Genomic DNA, 21,127 nt, shown 5'->3' with positions numbered 1-21,127 from the left:
TATTTTATTTTATTTTATTTTTTTCTAACTGTTATTAGCTTCCTATTAAGTTACCATTATAGAGATTTGTGTTCAGTTGAGCTAAATGATTTGTTTGGCAGTTTTTTTTTAATCCTGCATCAGTACAATGACTGCTTTTCATTCTCAATAGTAAGTTCGTTCGTGATCACATGCAGGGGGGCCAGTCGAGTCATTTTGGGTGGGCACTGCCCCCCAATGCCCCACCTTGGCGGCAGGCCTGAGTGTAGACATCACAATAGCACTTTATTTTACAGTCCTGTTCCTCATGTACATACTATGTACTTATTATAGTAATTATAATAACTATACTAACCCTGAACCTATCCTTAAACCTCCATGTAGTTTCCATACACCACCTGAACTTTTTAGGTAGGTACACTGTAAGTACACTGAAATTACATTATATAATTACATGTACAGTAAAATAAAATGCACCTGACATCACTAAATTACTAACTTACTAACTTTTAATGATCAGTATATTCAGCATATACCAATATTTACTTTCTAGGCACTTCAAAAAGATATACTTTTCTCCTAAATAACTTACAAAGGAGGAAGTAGGGTATATGTCCGAAAATACATGGTAATACCATAGTGCTTTCTGTAACTTTTTTTAGGGTTTTGCTCCTTAATTTTCCAAGTATAAGTAAGATAGATATTGTGCAAGACTTCTATTTTATTAGCTGCTATTGGTAAACTAGAAGAATATCGAAGCGCAGGAAACAGTAAAACCTTTCTGCTACAAACCAGTGTGTTTATGATAATAAACAATAATAACGACAAAAATTACAACAATATCACAATTAGTTTTCAATAATTGTTTTTGTAAGCTAAAACAATTGGAAGTTGATTACACATCAAGCATTGTCCAAATGTTTGGCTTTTACATTAAAAAATAAGGTAGTTTCTTTCTTTCTCCAGCATGTAAAGAGTCTCATTATATGTTTCAGTAAACTATGAGGAGTAGAATCGGCAGGGGCTTTTGACAGATGGCATATGGAGTGTTTGTATGTATATAGGGGGAGGAGACAGGCTTGTTTTAAAATAGACCGTAGCCCTCACTGGCTAGTGGACAGGGATTACATTAACCAGGTCAGTATGACCATGGGAAAGAAGAGGAAGTCCCTGCGCCAGGACCCCACTGCCCTCTGCAGCTCATAAACACACATGCGCACACACACAAACACACTCTTTACAGAATTACAGTAATGATTCTGTAAAGTACTGTTTTCAAACATCAAGTTATATACAACAAGTCATAAGCTTGAGAGGAAGAATGGAATGCATACTAATTGCTGTAAACAAAAAAGTACTGTATACTGTGCACAATTTCTACATGCAGTGCATTATATACCTAATACATTTGCTGAAAGGTGTAGTACACAACCAGAGCATAATGCATGAACGTTGCATTAAAAAAGGAAATTTGGAACAACACGAGGGTGAGTAAATGGTGACATGAATCAACAAAGAATCAAAAATAGTTTGTCGAATTACGAGCTAAAAAGAACTTAAAAGCTTCAACTCTATGGTCAGCTTTACTGTTGACCAAAACTACTTGTCTAAGTACCTGTTTGTTGTTTAAATATCTGAACCCATCCCTGCTTTTCTCTATTTTCTCTTTGCACTCTCGCTTCTGAACACATTCTGTCTAAAACAGCGTGACCTCCATTTCCCCGTCTGGCTCGCGGGGTTTGCACAGCCCTCTGCAATATTGCTTTTAAACGAGTTCCTATAAACAAACAATTACAAGAGAGGATGACTTATCTGCCTCAATGGCTTCACTATGGGGAAGCGTTTAATTTAAGATTTCACAGTCCCCTAGAAGAGAGGACAGGGGCCAAACGAAACATACATTCACTTTCCCAAGCCCTCTAGGAACACACACACAGTCAACAAGATATATATTTATACAACAAACTGAGGCGGAATGTGCATTTTGTTCAGTTGTTAAATTACACTATAGGCTATAGGCTAGGAAAATACATGAATGCTTGACAACACAAAAAGAGGAAGATGATAATACAAATGAATTTGTACTCCCTCCGAACCTCAGTCTTTTGTATTCATGACATTTAATAGTTCTTCTAAGTTGTAACTGCAATGAGCATTAATCTTTGTCACACGATTTATAGCTTATGGTAGCATGACCACATAGTAAATTAAAATATAGGTCAATTTGTGGCCTCCTTTAGCCATTAAGTTTGAATGGCCACAGCAATAATATTACATTAATGGATGAGCGTGCGGACGGGAATACGAGGCCTGACAAGTGGACTCGATCAATAGATTTCAGGGTGAGTGGTGAGGTGCGGTCAAGCTGAAAGTGAGTCTGAATGCTCAGGAGCTGCTGTGCAGTAATCACACTGCTGGGGGCCCAACGCTCCAATGGACTCCACTGGAATGGGCTTCATAAAGAGAGGATGGGTAGGTGGAAGGAATCTGTTTAAGTGCACTCGGAGCTCCAGGTGAAAGAACTGTGTAATGACTAGTGGGGCTGGCAAAAATATGCTTGCAGTTCCCATCACATTTTGAATTAAAATTGAATCACATTTAGCAAAAAAAATCAGTAATGTTCTTTATAGACAAAAAAAAAATCATTTACAGCAAGGTTAGTTTGTTAACTTTAGTTAACCTGTTAAATTTAGTTAACTTTATGCAGGTATTTCTTGAGATGATGCTGTGTTCCCTGTTGAAAAACCAGCATATGTTGGTTAGGTAGGTTTTAATGCTGATTTAAGCTGGTCCTTTCCTGGTTTATGCTGGTCCTTTTGCTGATTTATGCTGGTCCTTGACCAGCACATGACCAGCAAAGTACATACAAAGTGCAATGTAAAAAAAAAAAAAAATGTTTTAGGATATGTAGAAATTAACCATGAATAATAAATGCTGTAAAAATATTGTTTATAGTTATTTGAGTTTTGTAAGTGTTTAATAAAAACGCTTGCCAAATAAATACATGTATTTATACTATTTCATGCAGTACACTACTTTAATTGTATATATTTACAGCATAACACAGTATACAGCTAATATTCAACTAAAATTTTGTTCTGAACAAAGCCAGAGATACACAGATGAAAGAGGAGAAATACAAGGGATACAGATGTCAAAAAAATATTGCTTAAAGAACTAATGACAGGTAGCTTAAAACCTCCATCTCTATTTTCAACTGCTAGTAGTATTATTGTATTAACATTGCATTAATGTTAGTTATTGCATGAACTACTGTGACAGTAGTTTACTTATTGTAAAGTGTTTGTATAGAGTCATGTTGGGTGAAATCAGAAATCATGTTGCATGTGTCCAATCAGAGCTAAAGAAATAACAAATTGTCAGATCTTGTTAGGTAAATATAAATCTATTTAAATCAATGAAGAACTTATACATTCTTATTTGTATGTGCGAGTGGAGTACTGTATGTACTGTATGGTTTTTTTGACTGTTCTATGACATACTAGCAACAACCACAAAAAAATATTTTTCGATTTCAAATTAGCCATTATTAACATTATAACCTATAGCACTTGAGCAATTTTATGTCCTGCACAGCCATTTATATATTTTTTTTTTTTGCTTTTTGAATCAAGTGGCATCTATATCACCAGTGACCTCACAAGATAACAAAATGTCTGGCACAGAATTAGTGTCGCATCTAGATTGAAAACCTTGTTACAAGCTGTACATTAATTGTGTTAAGCAAATTGTACTTTCTTGATCAAAGCCGAAATGATCATAAATTTGCACATCGACAGCAAACCAAGTTTACATGAAGCAGGATGACATCTAGCATCAATGGAAATTTCATTTTCATGTCACAACGTTGAAAACAAAGGATTCATATTGCTCAGATGGTTCAAAAAATTCTTTATGCATATGCACACACATATGCCCTCATATAGAGTAACACGTCTACCCCCGGCCTGTCCTTTTGTCCTGCTATTTTATTGTCCTGGATCCCCCTTGCGTCTGGTTACCCCCGCAGCATCTGCCGACGCTGAGCCCATTGTCCCCTACCGTGTCACACAAACAGAGCTCAATTAGGAAGCCGTACTCTCTACAGCAACACCACAGTTTAAGCCTGTAGCCTGTCATAGCACCTGCCACACACATGTCCATCACTTTGAAGGCTCTGTAACCAAACCCCTCTTCAATTACACTGCACTAAAAATAGCATCTGTGGGTTTTACTGTGCCTGTAATGTTAGAAAGCTTGCGGCATTAATTGTTAAACACTGTATTTGTGAATGTGCACACCCCCTGAAGGCCGACGGCCACTTAGGACAGGGTTTTGATACTCAATATGGTGAATGAATGAGTCAGTAGACATTGATGAAAAAAGTGTGTGTGACTGACTTGCGGTGGATATTTTCTTAGAGTGCCTATATACTATGGTATAGTTTACCCAAAAATACGATTCTGTCATTATTTACTCACCCTTATGTTGTTCCAAACCCATACACACAACACAAATTAAGATATTTTTGATGAAATCTGAGAACTTTCTGTCTCTACACAGACAGCAACTCAAGTGACACATTCAAGGCCCAGAAAGGTAGTAAGGGCATCATTAAAATCATCAGCAGTTGTTATGAAGCTACGAGAATACTTTTTGTGCTCAAAGAAAACAAAAATAACGACTTTATTCAACCATTTCTTAATTTAAATGATGTTCTTGCTACCTTTCAGGGGCTTGAATGTGTCAGTTGTGTTGCTGTCTATGCAGGCTCTTTAAATATATCATAATTTGTGTTCTGAAGATGAACAGTGGTCTTACGGGTTTGGAATGACATGAGGGTGAGTAATTAATGACAGAACTTTTATTTTGGGGTGAACTATCCCTTAAAGGCTGGAATAACACACATTTTTTACAAATTTAAACAGATTTTAAAACACTCAGACACTCAGATTTCTTCAAAAATATCATAATTTGTGTTCCGAAGATGAACAAGGGTTTTACGGGTTTGGAATGACATGAGGGTGAGTAATTAATGACAGAACTTTTATTTTTGGGTGAACTATCCCTTAAAGGCTGGAATAACACACATTTTTTTACAAATGTACACAGATTTTAAAACACTAGGCATAACTTGCCTGCTTTGTAAATGGTTACAGAGAAAAACCTGTGAATCATACACTAAATGACTGAATTTCATACACTATCCGTTTTTTTTTTTCTTTTTTTTTTTGGGGGGGGTGTTCTGAATTAACTAGTTTCTTGGAAACACAAATGAATACAAAATGTTCTGAAATTGGCTCAAAATATCAAACATGTTTAATTTCCTCCTACTGAGGCTTAAGAAAGTTCCCATTAGAGACTCTGAGTTTCTATGAAATCTGTCAGTTCTAATCCGCAGACTGGATCTGATATTCAGCAACAAGCGCTTTATAGACTCCTTGAGACTATAAACCAGGCAAAAATCTGAGAAAAACTTGTGTGGTGTCAAAACTAGACACAACACTGCAACAGATGATATAAAAAGCAGCTTTTTCATGTTAATCAAAGTTTTCATCCTAACCAATGATGGCAATGTGCAACCATGCGTCAGGGGATTCTATTTTAGAAACGCTTTTTATCTGCAAGAACATACAAATTCTGAAAATAATAATCTCAGGTAGCGATTATGTGATGTATTTAATGTTACAAGTGTGAGTTTGAATATTCTTTTGCGTGATACTTAAAGCAACAATGGATAATTTGGATAAACATGAACGGAAAAAGTGTGAATGCGTCAGTGTGAACAAATGTATATTAGTATATTTTATGACAAAGATTGTTTCATTTACTCAGTATGCATTTGTTAGAATGTTGAAATAGTTTAATATTTATGAATATTTATGAATATTTATGAATTCGATTATGTAGCTTATCCATTTTGTTGCGAGTCTAGTGTGACTGGCTGTGATATTTGATTGATTTTGTCATGTCTTGTAGCCATGTCATGTCTGGACAGACAAATTACTTGTCACTGGAATCTTATAGTGTTCTGTGTGGTTAGGACACAGTAGAGTAGCTCTTACTGTGCTAAAATAAACTATGGAAATTGGAAATTTTGTCTTTGCTTATATACATCAAGACATCTCACCATGTTGTTGATTTCATAAAGCGCCAGAAATCAAGAAACCACATACAAATTTATTTTGAATTGGGTCTGATCAGACTACAAACAACTAAACAGATTTGATACTGCAAAGAATTTCCAAATCAGATTTTTATTTGAACAAAGTCTTAGATCTCAAACATGCACATTATTTATCAAATACGAATGTGGACGCCACTTATGAATGCATAATAAAATATAAACACTGTCATAAACAAAGAAACAACCAGGCACAAAACCTTTTATAAAGAAAGAGCAAAGGAGATTGACATTCATTCATCTTGTCATAACAATCTTGTCAAGGTGCATTTACATGCAAGGCCAAAATTCTTGCAGTATTTATAGGCCCTCGATGTTGACCTCTGACCTCCAGCTACTTCCATGTGTCAGGGTGCTATGAATAGTGCCGTTAATGGGTAAACGGGGTTGCCCTGAGCTTCAATGAAACCACTGACCTCATTAACTGGCACCATCAAATATCTATTTAAGCTTGTTTCACTGGGCCTTTTCAAATGCAACATTAACAATGAGAGACAAGGACGGTAGCAAAAGATGTGCTCCAATATGTTACGGCAATTTCAGTGGGTGAATGATTGGGTTGTAAAAGGCATGGAAAAGTGAAAGTGACATAAAAGAGCTTCAAGCATCCACATCAAAGAGTAAAATACTTTAGAGCATAAAGGATTATGTCATGTCTTTATAACACTATTTAATGTTTCAGTTCATAAAGTGTACATGAATACAAAACACAATATTTTGGTGAATAGAAGTAAATTAAATAAACTAAAACTTGGATTTCAGAACACATAGTTACAGAATACATAGTTGGTGAAAACATTGTTTATTTAAATATTTTAGTTGTGATTGTCAAGACAAGTATCATTATTGCTATTGCCCACTTATTTAATTAATTACCCAAGCTACATCTTGGGATTACTGGACTATTACTGGACTCAAGCCATATTTTAGGACAATAATATCATAAGAATATCACCTAGAAGTTTTTTTTTCTTTTTTCTTTTTGACCTAAGCCTAGTAACCACTTAGAACACCCTTACAACCAACCAGAAAACCATAACAAATACAGCATGTATTCAGCATAAATTAAAATGTTTTTTGGCCACAAAACTTATGTTTTGCAAAGCATTAACAATAAGGTCCAGTAAGATTCTGCTGTGCTCCAGTAAAATTTTACAAATAAATCCTTGACTGACAAGGGAGAGAACTCAGCTGTACAGTGAGGGAAAATAATTATTTGATCCCCTGCTGATTTTGTACATTTGCCTACTGACAAAAAAATGATCAGTACATAATTTTTTTTGAACACTGAGAGACAGAATAACAACAACAACAACAACAAAATCCAGAAAAACGCATTTCAAAAAAGTTATAAATTGATTTGCATTTTAATGAGTGAAGTAAGTATTTGACCCCTTCACAAAACTTGGTGGCAAAACCCTTGTTGGCAATCACAGAGGTCAGATGTTTCTTGTAGTTCTTGTGGCCATCAGGTTTGCACACATGTCAGGAAGGATTTTGTCCCATTTCTCTTTGCAGATCCTCTTCAAGTCATTAAAGTTTGGCAGCTCGAACCTTCAGCTTCCTCCACAGATTTTCTATGGGATTAAGGTCTGGAGACTGGCTAGGCCACTCCAGGACCTTAGTGTGCTTCTTCTTGAGCTACTACTTTGTTGCCTTGGCCGTGTGTTTTGGGTCAGTGTCATGCTGGAATACCCCACCACGACCCATTTTTAATGCCCTGACTGAGGGAAGGAGGTTCTCATCCAAGATTTGATGGTACATGGCCCCATCCATCGTCTCTTTGATGCGGCACAGTTGTCCCCTTAGCAGAAAACGGTGGGGATTGTGTTTTTGGGGTCATAGGCAGCATTCCTCCTCCTTCAAACACAGTGAGTTAAAGGGATAGTTCGAGCATTTAAGACATGAAGTTGTATGCAATCCTTATCAGCACTATAGTGTATACACACTGACCCACACTGCGTTCACCTCCCTGGTCAGAGTTCTGGCCGCTTGAAGTTTTTCAAGAAAGTAGTCACGGTTAGTTTCCGGGGCCACAAAACTGTGCGTTTTTACGTGAAAAAAATATATGCGTTTCAAAGCTTGATTAATTTACATCACAAAAAACACTCCTGACAAAAATCATACCTCAGTTTTAATCGGCACTATATTCTTTCCGTTTCCATCAATCCGCGCTGCTGTCAGTGTCAGTACCTGTATAAAAGACACCTGTCATCCAGAAATCTTGCTGATTGATAGGGGATCAAATACTTATTTCACTCATAAAAATGCAAATAAATTTGTAACTTTTTTTAAATGCGTTTTTCTGGACTTTTTTGTTGTTATTCTGTCTCTCACTGTTAAAATAAACCATTAAAATTATAGACTGATAATTTCTTTGTCAGTGGGCAAACATATAAAATCAGCAGGAAATCAAATAATTTTTCCCTCACTGTAGCTAGCTTTCAAGTTAATTTTGGCTCCCTTATGAAAATGTACCATGGTTTTGCTACACTAACAATAATTTAACCATGGTATTTGAAGTAAATCTGTGGTTATACAAATGGCAATCAACACACCAAAAACAAAAACATGGTTACTACACATACAATACAACCAATGGCTAATTGAGGTAGTTATGCGCAAGTTTTGAATGCCATAGTTTGTTAAATTAGCATTGAACAAATAAAGGCATAGTTGCAGTTTTGCAAATTTGTAAGTTTTCTATTTAATTATTTGTTTTCTGGTCAATGATAAAGTGACTATTAGCTTGAACAAATATGTTCAGGTTAGAATTATGCAGATAAGAAATTGAAATCATCTATAACCTTAATCATCAATTTTCCAGAAAATGCTGCTGCTTCCAAAGTCAGCAGAACTTAGTATGGTACAGTTTTTGAATTAATGGTGAATCTGTGCCTCCAGAAAGGCAAAAAACACCCTGGCTAAGCAATACTCACCTACAAAATATTAAATGAATAAATGAATGAAAATGGGAGAGGAAATTCCAGAAAATCTTGTTGGCCACAAAAACAGCATGGCTAAAAGTGTTTGTATAGACTGCAAGGTTACTGCATATTGTAACACATTTAGATTATTAGAGTGATAAATCCATGTAACAGCCAAATCAACTGCTACCAACCACAACCCAATATCCCTCATATTCAATGCAACCATCAGATTGTGATTTTTAACCAGGTCATAAGCATAGACACTTATGAAATAGCAATTATCTTGTCACTGACAGCGCTACCCTTAATCTTCTCACAAACTTCTTGGCTTAAGAACTGCAGCTAATTAACCACACACACAAAACCATGAATGCATTTAAATATTGATTGTCACACACACATTCTGCTCAACCACCACGCTGGAGTATTATGTGTGTGTGCGAGTATGATTATGAATATTTTAGGAGCACATTTAACACGGTGAAGCCACACAGCCTCGGAGAGGGATTTGAGCCCACTCATCAGCTAATGACCCTGGGCGCTTCCAGCAAACCTCTTCATATTTTAAAGAAAGTCGATAACACAAGCAGCCCAGTCAGCAGCATTAAGATTCATACAGACGCCACGGGACCTGAAAAAAATTAATAACACGCGTGCCTAACAATCCATCCTGTGATTTAGAGCAGGACTGAACCCCTCTGCTCAAGATGCAAAGTGGTAATGAAAACACATCCAAGATGAATTCTGAACACGCACACTTTTGCCGCTTTACCTTCAAACATGGAGAAAAACAAACACCGTAGTCTCTTTTCTAATAGCTTTTGATTTTATCTATCTGTGATTTCTTTTAAGTTAAATAAATTACCTTTTTATAAATTTTTGTAGTGCAAATACTTGCACTGATTTGTTTGCTTGTCTGGCAACATCAGGTTATAAAAACAAGCTTGGCATACATTGAAAGAGGTACTAAAGCCATATCTACCACTCATGAGGACATCACTAAACCAATTTAACAAATGAATAATAATCAGAACTATAGTTTTGCAATTCAAATCATTATCAAGCTAGTCACCAATGTGCAAGAAGGAACTGATGAAAAGTGCAAGCTCTCACACTCAAAAACACACAACCCGAGGAAAAAATGAAAAAAAAGATGGAGCTCTCTTTCATTCTTTCTAGCTTATCTCCTATTCAAAGTTTGCCCTCAGCCACATGCAGTCATGCAGCATCATCTCTACAGCAAAGCTGGGCCGCCCTCCCAGAGAGGCTAGACAACATATGGTGCCGTCTCTCAACACAGAGTGGTGTGACAGTCTCACACAAAGAGAGAGAGAGAGGCGGAATGAGAGGAAAGGAAAGACAGAAGTGCCTGGCTGCGAGAGGTTAAGGAAGGGGAAATAAGAACCTGCTGAAGAGGAAGTGTGGCTTTGGTGATTTATTCATTCAGCTCATGGCCACATCCCAGCACTCCACTTCATCCTGATAGAAGTTAATGCATCTTTGGTCTCGCAGAGCCAGACTTTTGACCATTGGTATAAAGTCTGGTCCACACTGCAGATTATTCTGGGAAAAATAACCAGGGAAGTTCATGCTAGAACTACAGTGATAACAACACAGAGGAACAATATAATTGGAAGCACTTCCGAACAATTTGTTTCCAGCTGATAAACAATAAATTCACTGACACAACCAATCACAGTTTGCTCTTTTCCCCAGTGTGCATCAAACTTTCTTACAAGGTCTTGGTTTTGTTGTTCATATAATTGCATCATATTCCAAAGAAAAAAACGGTTTTGTAATCTTTCATCTGTAATAACTTTAATCTCTCAGGTGACTTTTTTTTATTTTTTCCCCCTTTTTTATAGGGGTGACAATACTAACAATCTTTCAAAAAGGAAACTTGTTCTTTGACCATATGCTTTTTCATTGGTTGTGATTAAAATCACCTCTGACTGATCAATGACACATGGTAGCCATGAAAAGATGGCGGCCAAATGTACAATCTAGTGACTGTGCATGACAAATCGTCATTGATTTTCATGAACAAGCTTGGCATGTGGTGGCAGGATCAGAGCTGTCTCTGTTCTGCCATCTCTCTCCAAATGCAAATGAACTAAAAAAAACAGCCCTTGAAACAAAATCCCTACAACATTTCCAAACAAACCTCCTGCAGTTTTTTTTTTTTTTTTTTTGTGGTGACCTGCAGAACTAGTGCAGGTCTAAAGAGGACATTCTGCCTGGAAGTTGGATTGGGAAAGCCCTGATTGTCTCTCCTGTGCAGTCATTTCCGTTGCCTTGAAAGAAAGCAAAGAGAAAACAGAGTGGATCAATAACTCATTAGAGGGAGACTATCAGTAAACTGGAGTGCCATGAGGACGGTAATGGCCAGCAGAGACTGACTGTGAAATACCACTGCAGGGCAGAGCAAACAGCCCAATCTGTTTTTCAAGTATCAGTCCTCTGCAAAATAGACATTTGTGATTAATATGATTAGTGGTTCCATGTGAGGTTCTAGGTCAAATTCTTAACCCTACATATTAAACTTCAGCACAAAACATGAATAATCTAACACAATTTGTCATACAAACATTGATTCTCCAATTATGTGATTTATTGAAACTAAATTTGTTATAATGCTTCTAAGCAATTGGACTATAGACTTTAATGCTGGAACTTTTGTTGTTGATCCATCCCAGCAGGCACCGGACGTCAATATAACGTCAGGTTGACGTTGGACCCCATCGCTGGATTTTGGTTGAGAATGAAAATAGAGCTGATGACAGATTGTGTTGGATTTTGGTTACACAACCTAAAAACAACAAAATATCAATGTCAGTTGATATCATAATTGAATGACTGAGTGAGTGTGTCCCAGCACTGGGGTTGCACAAGTTAGTGCACTCTCAGGCAGCCCTCAGTTGGGGCAAGAAGGGCATCCGGCGTAGAACGTTCCAAATCGGCTGTGCGGATCACTCTGCTGTGGCGACCCCTGATAAAAAGGTAGCTAGCCGAAATAGAAAGAGAGAGAGTTGATATCGAAATTGGACATTAATTTAACGTTGACATTAGACATTGAATTTACACTTAAGTTAAACCAAATATCAACGTCTTATGACGTTGTGTCTAGCTGGGATAAAGCTTCAGTCCAGCCGGTCTGGTATGGTTTATGTGAACTCTGTTACTTGTTGCAATTAATATGAAAATAACTTTTGGTGTTGACCTATCCCAGGAGGCACTGGACGCCAATATAATGTCAGGCTGACATTGGTAGAGAATGAAAATAGATTTGACGTCAATTGGACATTGATGTTAGATTGTGTTGGATTTTGATTACACAATCTAAAAACAACAAAATATCAATGTCAGCTGACATTAAAATTAGACATCAATTTAACATTGATACTAGACATTGAATTTACATAGAATTTTTGGTCACCCAGTGTCGCAACTGAAATTTAACCAAATATTAACGTCTTATGACGTTGTGTGCTAGCTGGGGTAAAGCTTAAGTCCAACTGGTCTGGTATGGCTTAATATGAACATAACTTTTGGTATTGACCCGTTCCAGCAGGCACTGGACGTCAGTATAACGTCAGGTTGACATTGGACCCCAGTGTCGAACAGATGTTGCATTTTGGTTGAGAATAAAAATAGAGTTGACGTCAGTATTTGACGTCATTTTGGCATTGGCTTTAGATTGTTTCGCATTTTGGTTACACAACCTAAAAACATCAAAATATCAATGTCAGATGACGTCAAAATTGAACATCAGTTTAACGTTGACATTGAATTTACATAGAATTTTGGCCACCCAACATCGCAACCGAAATTTAAAGGCACAATATGTCATTTTCGCCGCTAGAGTGCGAATATTCGAAAAAAGGCATAGTTTGATGATGCCGTGAATAAGTGTAGAATTATGGGAGTTGCAGTCTTCATCCCCACAGCCGATGAGACTCGATCAAAAATCATGCTCATGGATGAGCTAATGTAATAAAGATTTATTAACGTCACTGTAGTATGAAGCGGGGTGAGACTGAAAGCCGTGAAATCAGGCCACTGGAGCAATTGCGTAAGTGAGGTAAAACAGCGCTGTTTATAATACTAGATACATTTGAGTGTGCTGTAAGTTCTGTTATGCTACTCTGTGCGTTTGTCACCTGTCTAATAAAACACATAGCATATTAAAAGTGTATGACATAATCGGCAGGTGAAACAATGACACAGCCATTTGGGATAATGTAAGTACACAAGTCAACAAAAATATAACACTGTTCTTTTTATATATATATATATATATATATATATATATATATATATATATATATATATATATATATATATAGTTTTTTTTTAATCCAAAAAGCTTACATATTGTGCCTTTATTCAAATATCAATGTCTTATAATGTTGTGTCTAGCTGGTCTAGCTGGTCTAGTATGGTTTATGTGAACTATTATTAGGTAATATGAGCATACTACATTCTAAATCACAAAAGTGAACCACCGTTGGTGACAAATAATTTGCATCTTTGCATTACTCCTATTATAGTAATATAGTTATCATTATAATAGTTGCAAATCTCCAAATGAGTTGCCTTTGCATTTCTTGCAATATATTTGTGTCAGACAAACACAAGTCAAAGTGACAAAACATGAATAAAACAGTGAAGCTGACATCTCACCCTGAGGCGTTAACTAGTTACAGTGGTAAACAGCTGCTGCTAGGACTTACGGTGGTATTAACATGGATGAGGTAAATATACCAACTCAGACCCAGATGTACCCTGAGCAAAGAAACCGAAGGGATAGGGAACGAAGAGTGGAATTAAACTTGTAATCTGACAAATTGCGAGCAGCTACACTTAAGGAGAGACTTGGGGCATAAAACACAGTATTTTAGGTTGGGCAAAGACAATTATTGTAACTGCATTTTAAGATGTTAACAATCACTCAGCAACACCCTTGTAGTTGTTTTGCACAGCCAGGCCCCACTCATATTTTAGTCAGTAAATGTGCTTCAAAGTTTTGAAATTTCAGTTTTCAATCTGTATTGAAATCGAGTGATAGTTTGAGCTGTAATTCTATCTTGCTGCATCAGCTGAACACCAGCATGGGGCCCCATATGTGCATCTCACACTCTGCTCCCAGTGGGCACAAGCTTTGGGCACCGATACTGTCCACACATCTGCTTGGCTGCCAATAGTGCCAGCTTCCACTTCCATTGCCATGGTTATTGGGGAAGCCCTGCTCCTTCCTCTCCATCTGGGCTGGCTAATGCAGATAATATTAGTCTGCCACACGACCCAAGCCCGCCAGGACCTGACAAACTATTATGTGTCAGGTTGAACGTTAGTATTCATGTATAACTTCAGGTTTGTGATTGATGAAAAAAAAATATTACAATTCTATATAATACACAAGTCAGATCACAGGTCTTTGTTATTACAATCTGGGTTTGGGTTTAATTTTACCTTTAAATCAAATACGAGTAAACAAGATTGATATTTAATGTACCTTGTTTCTCTTTTAGACATAACCAGACATAGTGAGACATGCTTCTAGTGCAGTTAACAATTTTTCTTTCCACACTAAATGTGAAACTGGTACGCAATAGGACTCAACTGAAGCCAATCAGAATATATTTCATGTTCACTGTACAGTTTTAAGATGCAGGATTTAGACTAATGAGATTTCATGAGGGACTACCCTGTAGAAAGCCATAAAACAATTCATATTGCTTGATGATTTATTATGTTATGTATGGTTAGTGTTACTCTATCCCTCTCTGTCTTTCAAATTAACATTCTGTTGTAATTTACAAATAACACAATCCATGCTCAAACACCCCAAACACCAAAATGTCAAACCATGCCAGCACAGTTTCACTGCTTTCAAAGCAGAATAACTCCAGTGTATGGGTCCTGAAGGCCAGTCCTGTTCCTGACATATGCTCTGGGAAGAGGGTAGACTAGAGTCAGGCCCAGTGTCATGTCTGCAGCGTGCTTTTCCCTGTCCCGCGTGGTGAGGATCGCTTTTCCCCCTGCAACTGCACATATGCTCGGGACATGGAACAGTTGGAAGTGGCCGTGGCTAAACTGGGTCAGGCTGGCACAGATGGAGCCAAACTCCCAGTGGGTCACCAGAAGCTGAACAAAAAAGAGAACTGCTGTCTTTGAATCTTGACAGATATAATCTGTCTCCAATGAAAATACCTAAAAACAAAACCTGTAAAGAAATTCAATCAAATCTGGGTCGCGTAGCTCTGTGGATGTCAGGGCTTAGAACATAACAAATGTCGAGTTCACTTAAAAAACAAAGCCTGACATGTTTTTGTCAAATGTACTGCTTGATGTTGCCTTAGCTGCTCCACTCTGATGTAAGTAAGCTCTCCCTGCCCCTCTCAAATAGAGCAGAGTTTGTTGTTTTATTAAAAGGCTGTGATGTCTTAGATCCTCTGGAGGTTTTGCAATTTTTGCAAAATTTAAAGAACATGACAGTTACCCCTGGAGATACCAAATGATGCTTTCCAAATGAGGAAAGCTTGTAATTTCTAGAGCACCGATATGTGTTGAACAGCAGTCATGGGGAAAATCCTAGACATGGGAAGACCCTCATGGTACATGTTTTAAGTATTAGTCCCGTGTAAACCACACATTTTGGAACAGATGGAGAACAGCATTAGGGAAGCTTGACACAGTGAATTCTGTATTTCTTATTCAATGTGACAAAATAATTATGGAATGTAATAGGGCCCAGCACAGAACCATGAGGAACTCGTTTGGAATAATCCAGTTAAGGGGTCTTTCTTTCATATAGTATTGTCAACAAACTCCTTGAAGATTTTTGAGAAAAAAGGTTTCTTCTCACTCTTTCATAGCATGTTGACAAAGAATGGCAAAAACATCTTCTTCCTGAAGATTCTTGTATAATAGAGTACAAAGGTTTCCATGTGATAATGTTGTGAACTTCCTCCAGAGACCAGATGTCCAGCGTTGAACAAAGTAAGCCCAGATGCAGAGTTGTCCTCCTGTATACAAATTGTCCAAGTATGCAAAGCATTTGTTTGTGTGCCATGAATCTAGCATGTGTTTACACAACTGTATCTCTTGGAAAGAAGTCAAGTTTGCAGCTGCAGCACCAAATAATTCATCGCCCGCTCCGCGCCCAGGAGAAGCCACAGGTAGTTGATGAAGTGGCAGTGCCAAGCATCCCAACTGGCATAGACAAAGCGCAGCTGCTGAGAGTCAACGCAGCCAGATGCCGCCGTCAACGTGCCATGTGTTCTAAGAGGGGCAAGGGGGGAGAGTGAGGCGCTTGCCAAGGCATTCTCATCTGGTGCCAACCTGACACATGTTTTTGGAACACCCCTTGATTTCTGTTCCCCACTCACTCTCCGAATCTTTCAAAAAAAGAGGGGGCGTCTCTCCTCTCCCACAGTTTTCAGCGAATATTGGGCCAACCAAATGGGGAGCTGGCGCCCACTGCCGGACGCGTTACCTGCTAACACCATGACTGAGAAGATACCGAGTTGGCGGACAGCCACTGTAGCTACGCGTCAAATATATGCTCACCGGGTTGCCTTCTGCTCGTCGGTCACCCTTCGGTCTTCTTTCCAAACCAATCGGACATGTTTGAAGAGCAGCTGGAATTTCAAAATTCATACCAAGAGCATGCTGGGATACAAGCCTGGATCCGTTAAAAAGAAAATCATCGAATTCCTTACGAAACAAGAAGGACGTCCATCAAAACATCTACATCACGTGCAACACAAAGCGTCTCGAATCAATGATCTGTTTAAGGCATTTAAAGCCTTAAGGAGAGTGTTCTCGCTTCCAGCTCTTTCTGTGATGGTGAATGGATCCTTCGTTGACGATACTACTTCTCAAACTGGAGGGGAGATTCTCAGACAAAGCGTTCAGTTTGCAGGAACATGCCATCCCTATTTACCACGGAGGGGTTTAGGGAAGTGAGAACTTTTTGAATGAGTGCCATGTCTGAACAATTCTTATTTGAGGCCCGCGACTGCCAGCTGGTGGCTAAGTGTGCCCGTGCTGTGAGCCGATGCCAAAACCAGTTGGCATGATAAAGCTTGGGTGAGAACAGTGTGATGGCAAAATACACGCTTAGATGTCAATATTCACCAACTTCAGTCCATCTGTCTGTATGCCTCATCCTATTTTCACACTTGTGTATTACATGTTTGACTTTTTCCGCAGAAAATTCATATTTTAGACTGTATTGTTGTTATTGCATTGTATTGTTATCATACCTAATATATATCACTCTTACATGAAAGCTAAGGCTAACATTTCTAGTCTACTTGATGACACAGATATCACTAAAACAATATTTTCTATTCTTGTCTATTTGAAAACAAAGATAATGTTTTAGCAGATGTATTTTTCTGTTGTTTATAAACGCACCTAAGTTAAATACTACAATAAAATCTAAAGATATCGTTGTGGCTTCGAAAATGCAAAGCTTTAATAAACCACGAGAAACACACAAGAAAAAGGTCCATAGTCAAGAGCGCGGTAAATAAAGGTTCCGCTTGCTTTGATTTTCACACGGAAGAATATAAACGACGCACCGCATCTAGTATGACTTTAGGTAGGAAGCGTCTTATTCTGAATGTGTGTTTGAGGAATGTATAGTTCTATACGATTTTATGCATATCGACCTCAGAGAACGTTATAAAGGCAGGGAAACGGGCAGTCTTAAGAAGTGTAAGAAATGTGGAATAACGTTGTATGATCTTGAACTGTTGTTTTAACACTGACTGTCATTACGTTTGGGTCTCAAGTTTGGTTCCCCTGTGCTGTTTGTGAAAAATGAATGAATGAATGAGTAAGGAAAATACAATACAGAATTTTAAGAAAAAAAAAATAGATTAAAGACTTTCTCTGACCTTATCGTAATATGACAAGTAGAAAAGAAAACAATATTGTAAATTTAGTTTTCAAAGAATTACAAAAATTTCTCAAAAAAAAAAAAAAAAAAAAAAAAAAGAATTTGTACTGTTGTATGTTTTTTTAAGTCAATGAATTACAATAAACTTCTTTATGTCTTTATGTCTTGGGATCCCTGAGACTTTTAAACTCAAAATGTTTGAATCACCACTGGTCACTGAGATATTTGTGTATTGTCACAAATTCCTGCATTTCGAACAAAACACTGGAAAAGGGATTTTTGAAAATTGCCAAATTACTTATATTAGTTTGGAAGCATCAGTTAGAAAAGGCTAAAAATTTAAATTCAGTAATTTTTCAGCAAAAAAAAAAAAAAAAAAAGTTGATGAATTTACATCTTTATTGTATATTCTATTTTTTTCTTTAATGAAGAAAGCTTAAGTTTAATAAAAATGCAGTTTTTTGTTTTTTAACTGGCATAAATAGGTAAATTAAAAAAGTAGCTATTCATATTTATGTAAGGGCTAGTGAAAATGCAAAAAAAGTCCTTTTAATTTAATTAAAATTATATATATATATAATCATTTTTAATTCTTGGTTTCATTTCTATGCGCTGTATTTTAATATTTACTTTTGTTTAATTTTGTATTCCCAAGTTTAGACAGATGACAAAGATTGAGAGCAGCTTCTCTGCAATCCTACGCTATGCTGTCCTTATACACCGTGTCCATCTGGAGCTGCTCTTCAAGTTGGTCTCACTGTAGGAGCAGCAGAAGAGCCCTGAAGTGGCTGTTGGGAAATGTAGAACAGAGAACATTTGCGTCATCCACCCTCAAAATCTCCTCAGCTTTAGGAAAAGTTGCTCCTGTTTTCTCTAGAGCTTCTGCTTATGGAGACAGTGTGGCCATTACGGATCACAGCGGGAGCCATACCTACCGCTCCCTCTACAAAAACAGCAAAAGTCTGGCGGGACTCATTACTAAGGCACTCACCTGTCAATCAGGAGACCTGCAGGGCAAGCGTATCTCATTCCTGTGTGCCAGTGACGCATCCTACACTGTGGCGCAGTGGGCGGCCTGGATGTGTGGCGGCATAGCGGTGCCCCTCTACAGGAAGCATCCTCCGAGTGAGCTGGAATATGTCATCTCAGACTCCCAGAGCTCGCTGCTGGTAGCCGGACAACCTTTCATGGATACCCTTGAGCCCTTGGCCCAGAAACTAGGGCTGCCCTGCCTACAGCTTCCCACCACGTCTAGCCTAGATACTCTGCAGTCTGAGGACACACAGACGCTGCCTGAGGAGAACATCTCAGACTGGGCAGAGAGGCCAGCCATGCTCATCTACACCAGCGGCACCACGGGCAGACCAAAAGGAGTGCTTCACACCCACAGCAGCCTGCAGGCAATGGTGAATGACAATTTATGTTGCATTTACACTGCCGTTTAAAAGTTTGGGATAAATAAGTCTTAATGTTTTTTTTATTTTATTATTATTATTTTTTTTATAAGTTTATGCTCATAAAGGCTGCCTTTATTTGATCAAAAATACAAAAAAATAATATTACGAAATATTATTATTACAATATAATATAATGGTTTCTATTTTAATATACTTTAAAATATAATTTATTCCTGTGATGCAAATCTGCCATTACTCCAGTCTTTAGTGTCATATGATCCTTTAGAAATCATTCATTATCTATGTTTAAAACAGTTTTGCTGCCAAATATTTTTTTGGAACCTGCAATACTTTTTTCAGGATTCTTTGATGAATAAAAAGTTAGTAAGAACAGCATTTAATTAAAATATAAATCTTTTCTAACAACGTAAGTCTTTCCTATCACTTTTTATCAATTTAACACATCCCTGCTGAATAAATGTATTAAATTCTTTCAAAAAAAAAAAAAAAAAAGAATAAAAATGTACTGACCCAAACTTTTGAATGGTAGTGTATATTGTTAGAAAAGATTTATATTTTAATTAAATGCTGTTTTTTTTTTTTTACTTTTTATTCATCAAAGAATCATGAAAAAAGTATCACAGGTTCCAAAAGAATATTAAGCAGCACAACTCTTTCCAGCACTGATAATAAATCAGCATATTAGAATGATTTTGTTCACATGGAGATTTTAATCTATATTAAAATGTTATTTTACATTGTAATAATATTTCACAGTATTTTTTGTATTTTTGATCAAATAAACACAGCCTTGATGAGCATAAGAAACTTATTTAAAAAAAACATTACAAGTCTTACTGATCCAAAACCTTTAAACTGACGTTTATGCATATTCACAAATAACACCTTTTTGTCCTGTGATTTTTCCATGGATGCCTCTGTTTTTGGCAGAAAAGCAAAAACTTGCTTATTAAATTATTTTTAGATGTAAAATCAAATTGGATGAGCTACATTTAAAGCTGTTTGGAAATAAAATTTCCTAACCTGCTAAAAGATGATTTAAAAAAAAAAAAATCTCAGCCCCAAAAAAAGTGGTTAAATTTATGTAAACATACAATGTAACACATTTATTTATTTATTGATTTCCATTAAAGATGTTTTAGAAATATAAGATTATGAGATTAAACATTTCAAGAATAAAGTCAAAATGTTTTGAGAATAAAGTCAAAATTACAAGAATTAATTTGTTGCAATTACAGGATTAAAGTTATAATATTTTAAGAGTATATATTCAAATAAATTCCGGTGGCCTGTCAACTTCTCCCGGTGCTCTCAATTTCCTAACCTGCTAAAAGATGATTTAAAAAAAATATATATCATAGCCAAAAAAAAAGGTGGTTAAACTTATGTAAACATTCATTTAACACATTTATTTATTTAATGATTTCTATTAAAGATGTTTTAGACACCTTGCACCTTTACAGTAAGCCTACTAGGATGGCGTTTTAGTGCCACGTTAAATAAAAGAAATCGTCTAGGTTACGAAGGTAACCCTCGTTCCCTGAAGGAGGGAACGGAGACGTTACATTGGGATCTCGCTTGAGAGACCGATCATCTCTGAGCCTTATTAAAAAGGCCAATTGAAAATAGGCGAGTGGACGTGCGTGCCGGCCACGCCCCCGTACATACGGGTATATAAGATGGCGGCGTGCACCACTCAGTCAGG

General features: G+C 37.1%; 1 protein-coding gene across 1 annotated transcript in view; it reads left to right on the top strand.

Moving 5' to 3' along the window:
- Window positions 1-17,692: 17,692 nt before the first annotated feature.
- LOC141331493 (malonate--CoA ligase ACSF3, mitochondrial-like) overlaps window positions 17,693-21,127 on the top strand; it is a 30,169-nt gene continuing 26,734 nt past the window's right edge. The window contains exons 1-2 of the mRNA XM_073836552.1: window positions 17,693-17,820; window positions 18,660-19,410. Of these exons, the coding sequence (XP_073692653.1) occupies window positions 18,709-19,410 (702 nt within the window). The 5' untranslated portion in view covers window positions 17,693-17,820; window positions 18,660-18,708. The remainder of the gene's footprint in view (window positions 17,821-18,659; window positions 19,411-21,127) is intronic.

This window comes from Garra rufa, chromosome 3 (assembly GCF_049309525.1).
Source record: "Garra rufa chromosome 3, GarRuf1.0, whole genome shotgun sequence".
In the NCBI taxonomy this organism is placed as follows: Eukaryota; Metazoa; Chordata; class Actinopteri; order Cypriniformes; family Cyprinidae; genus Garra; species Garra rufa.
Note: the sequence above shows the minus strand (reverse complement) of the source record. Positions and strands in the feature narration are given on the sequence as shown.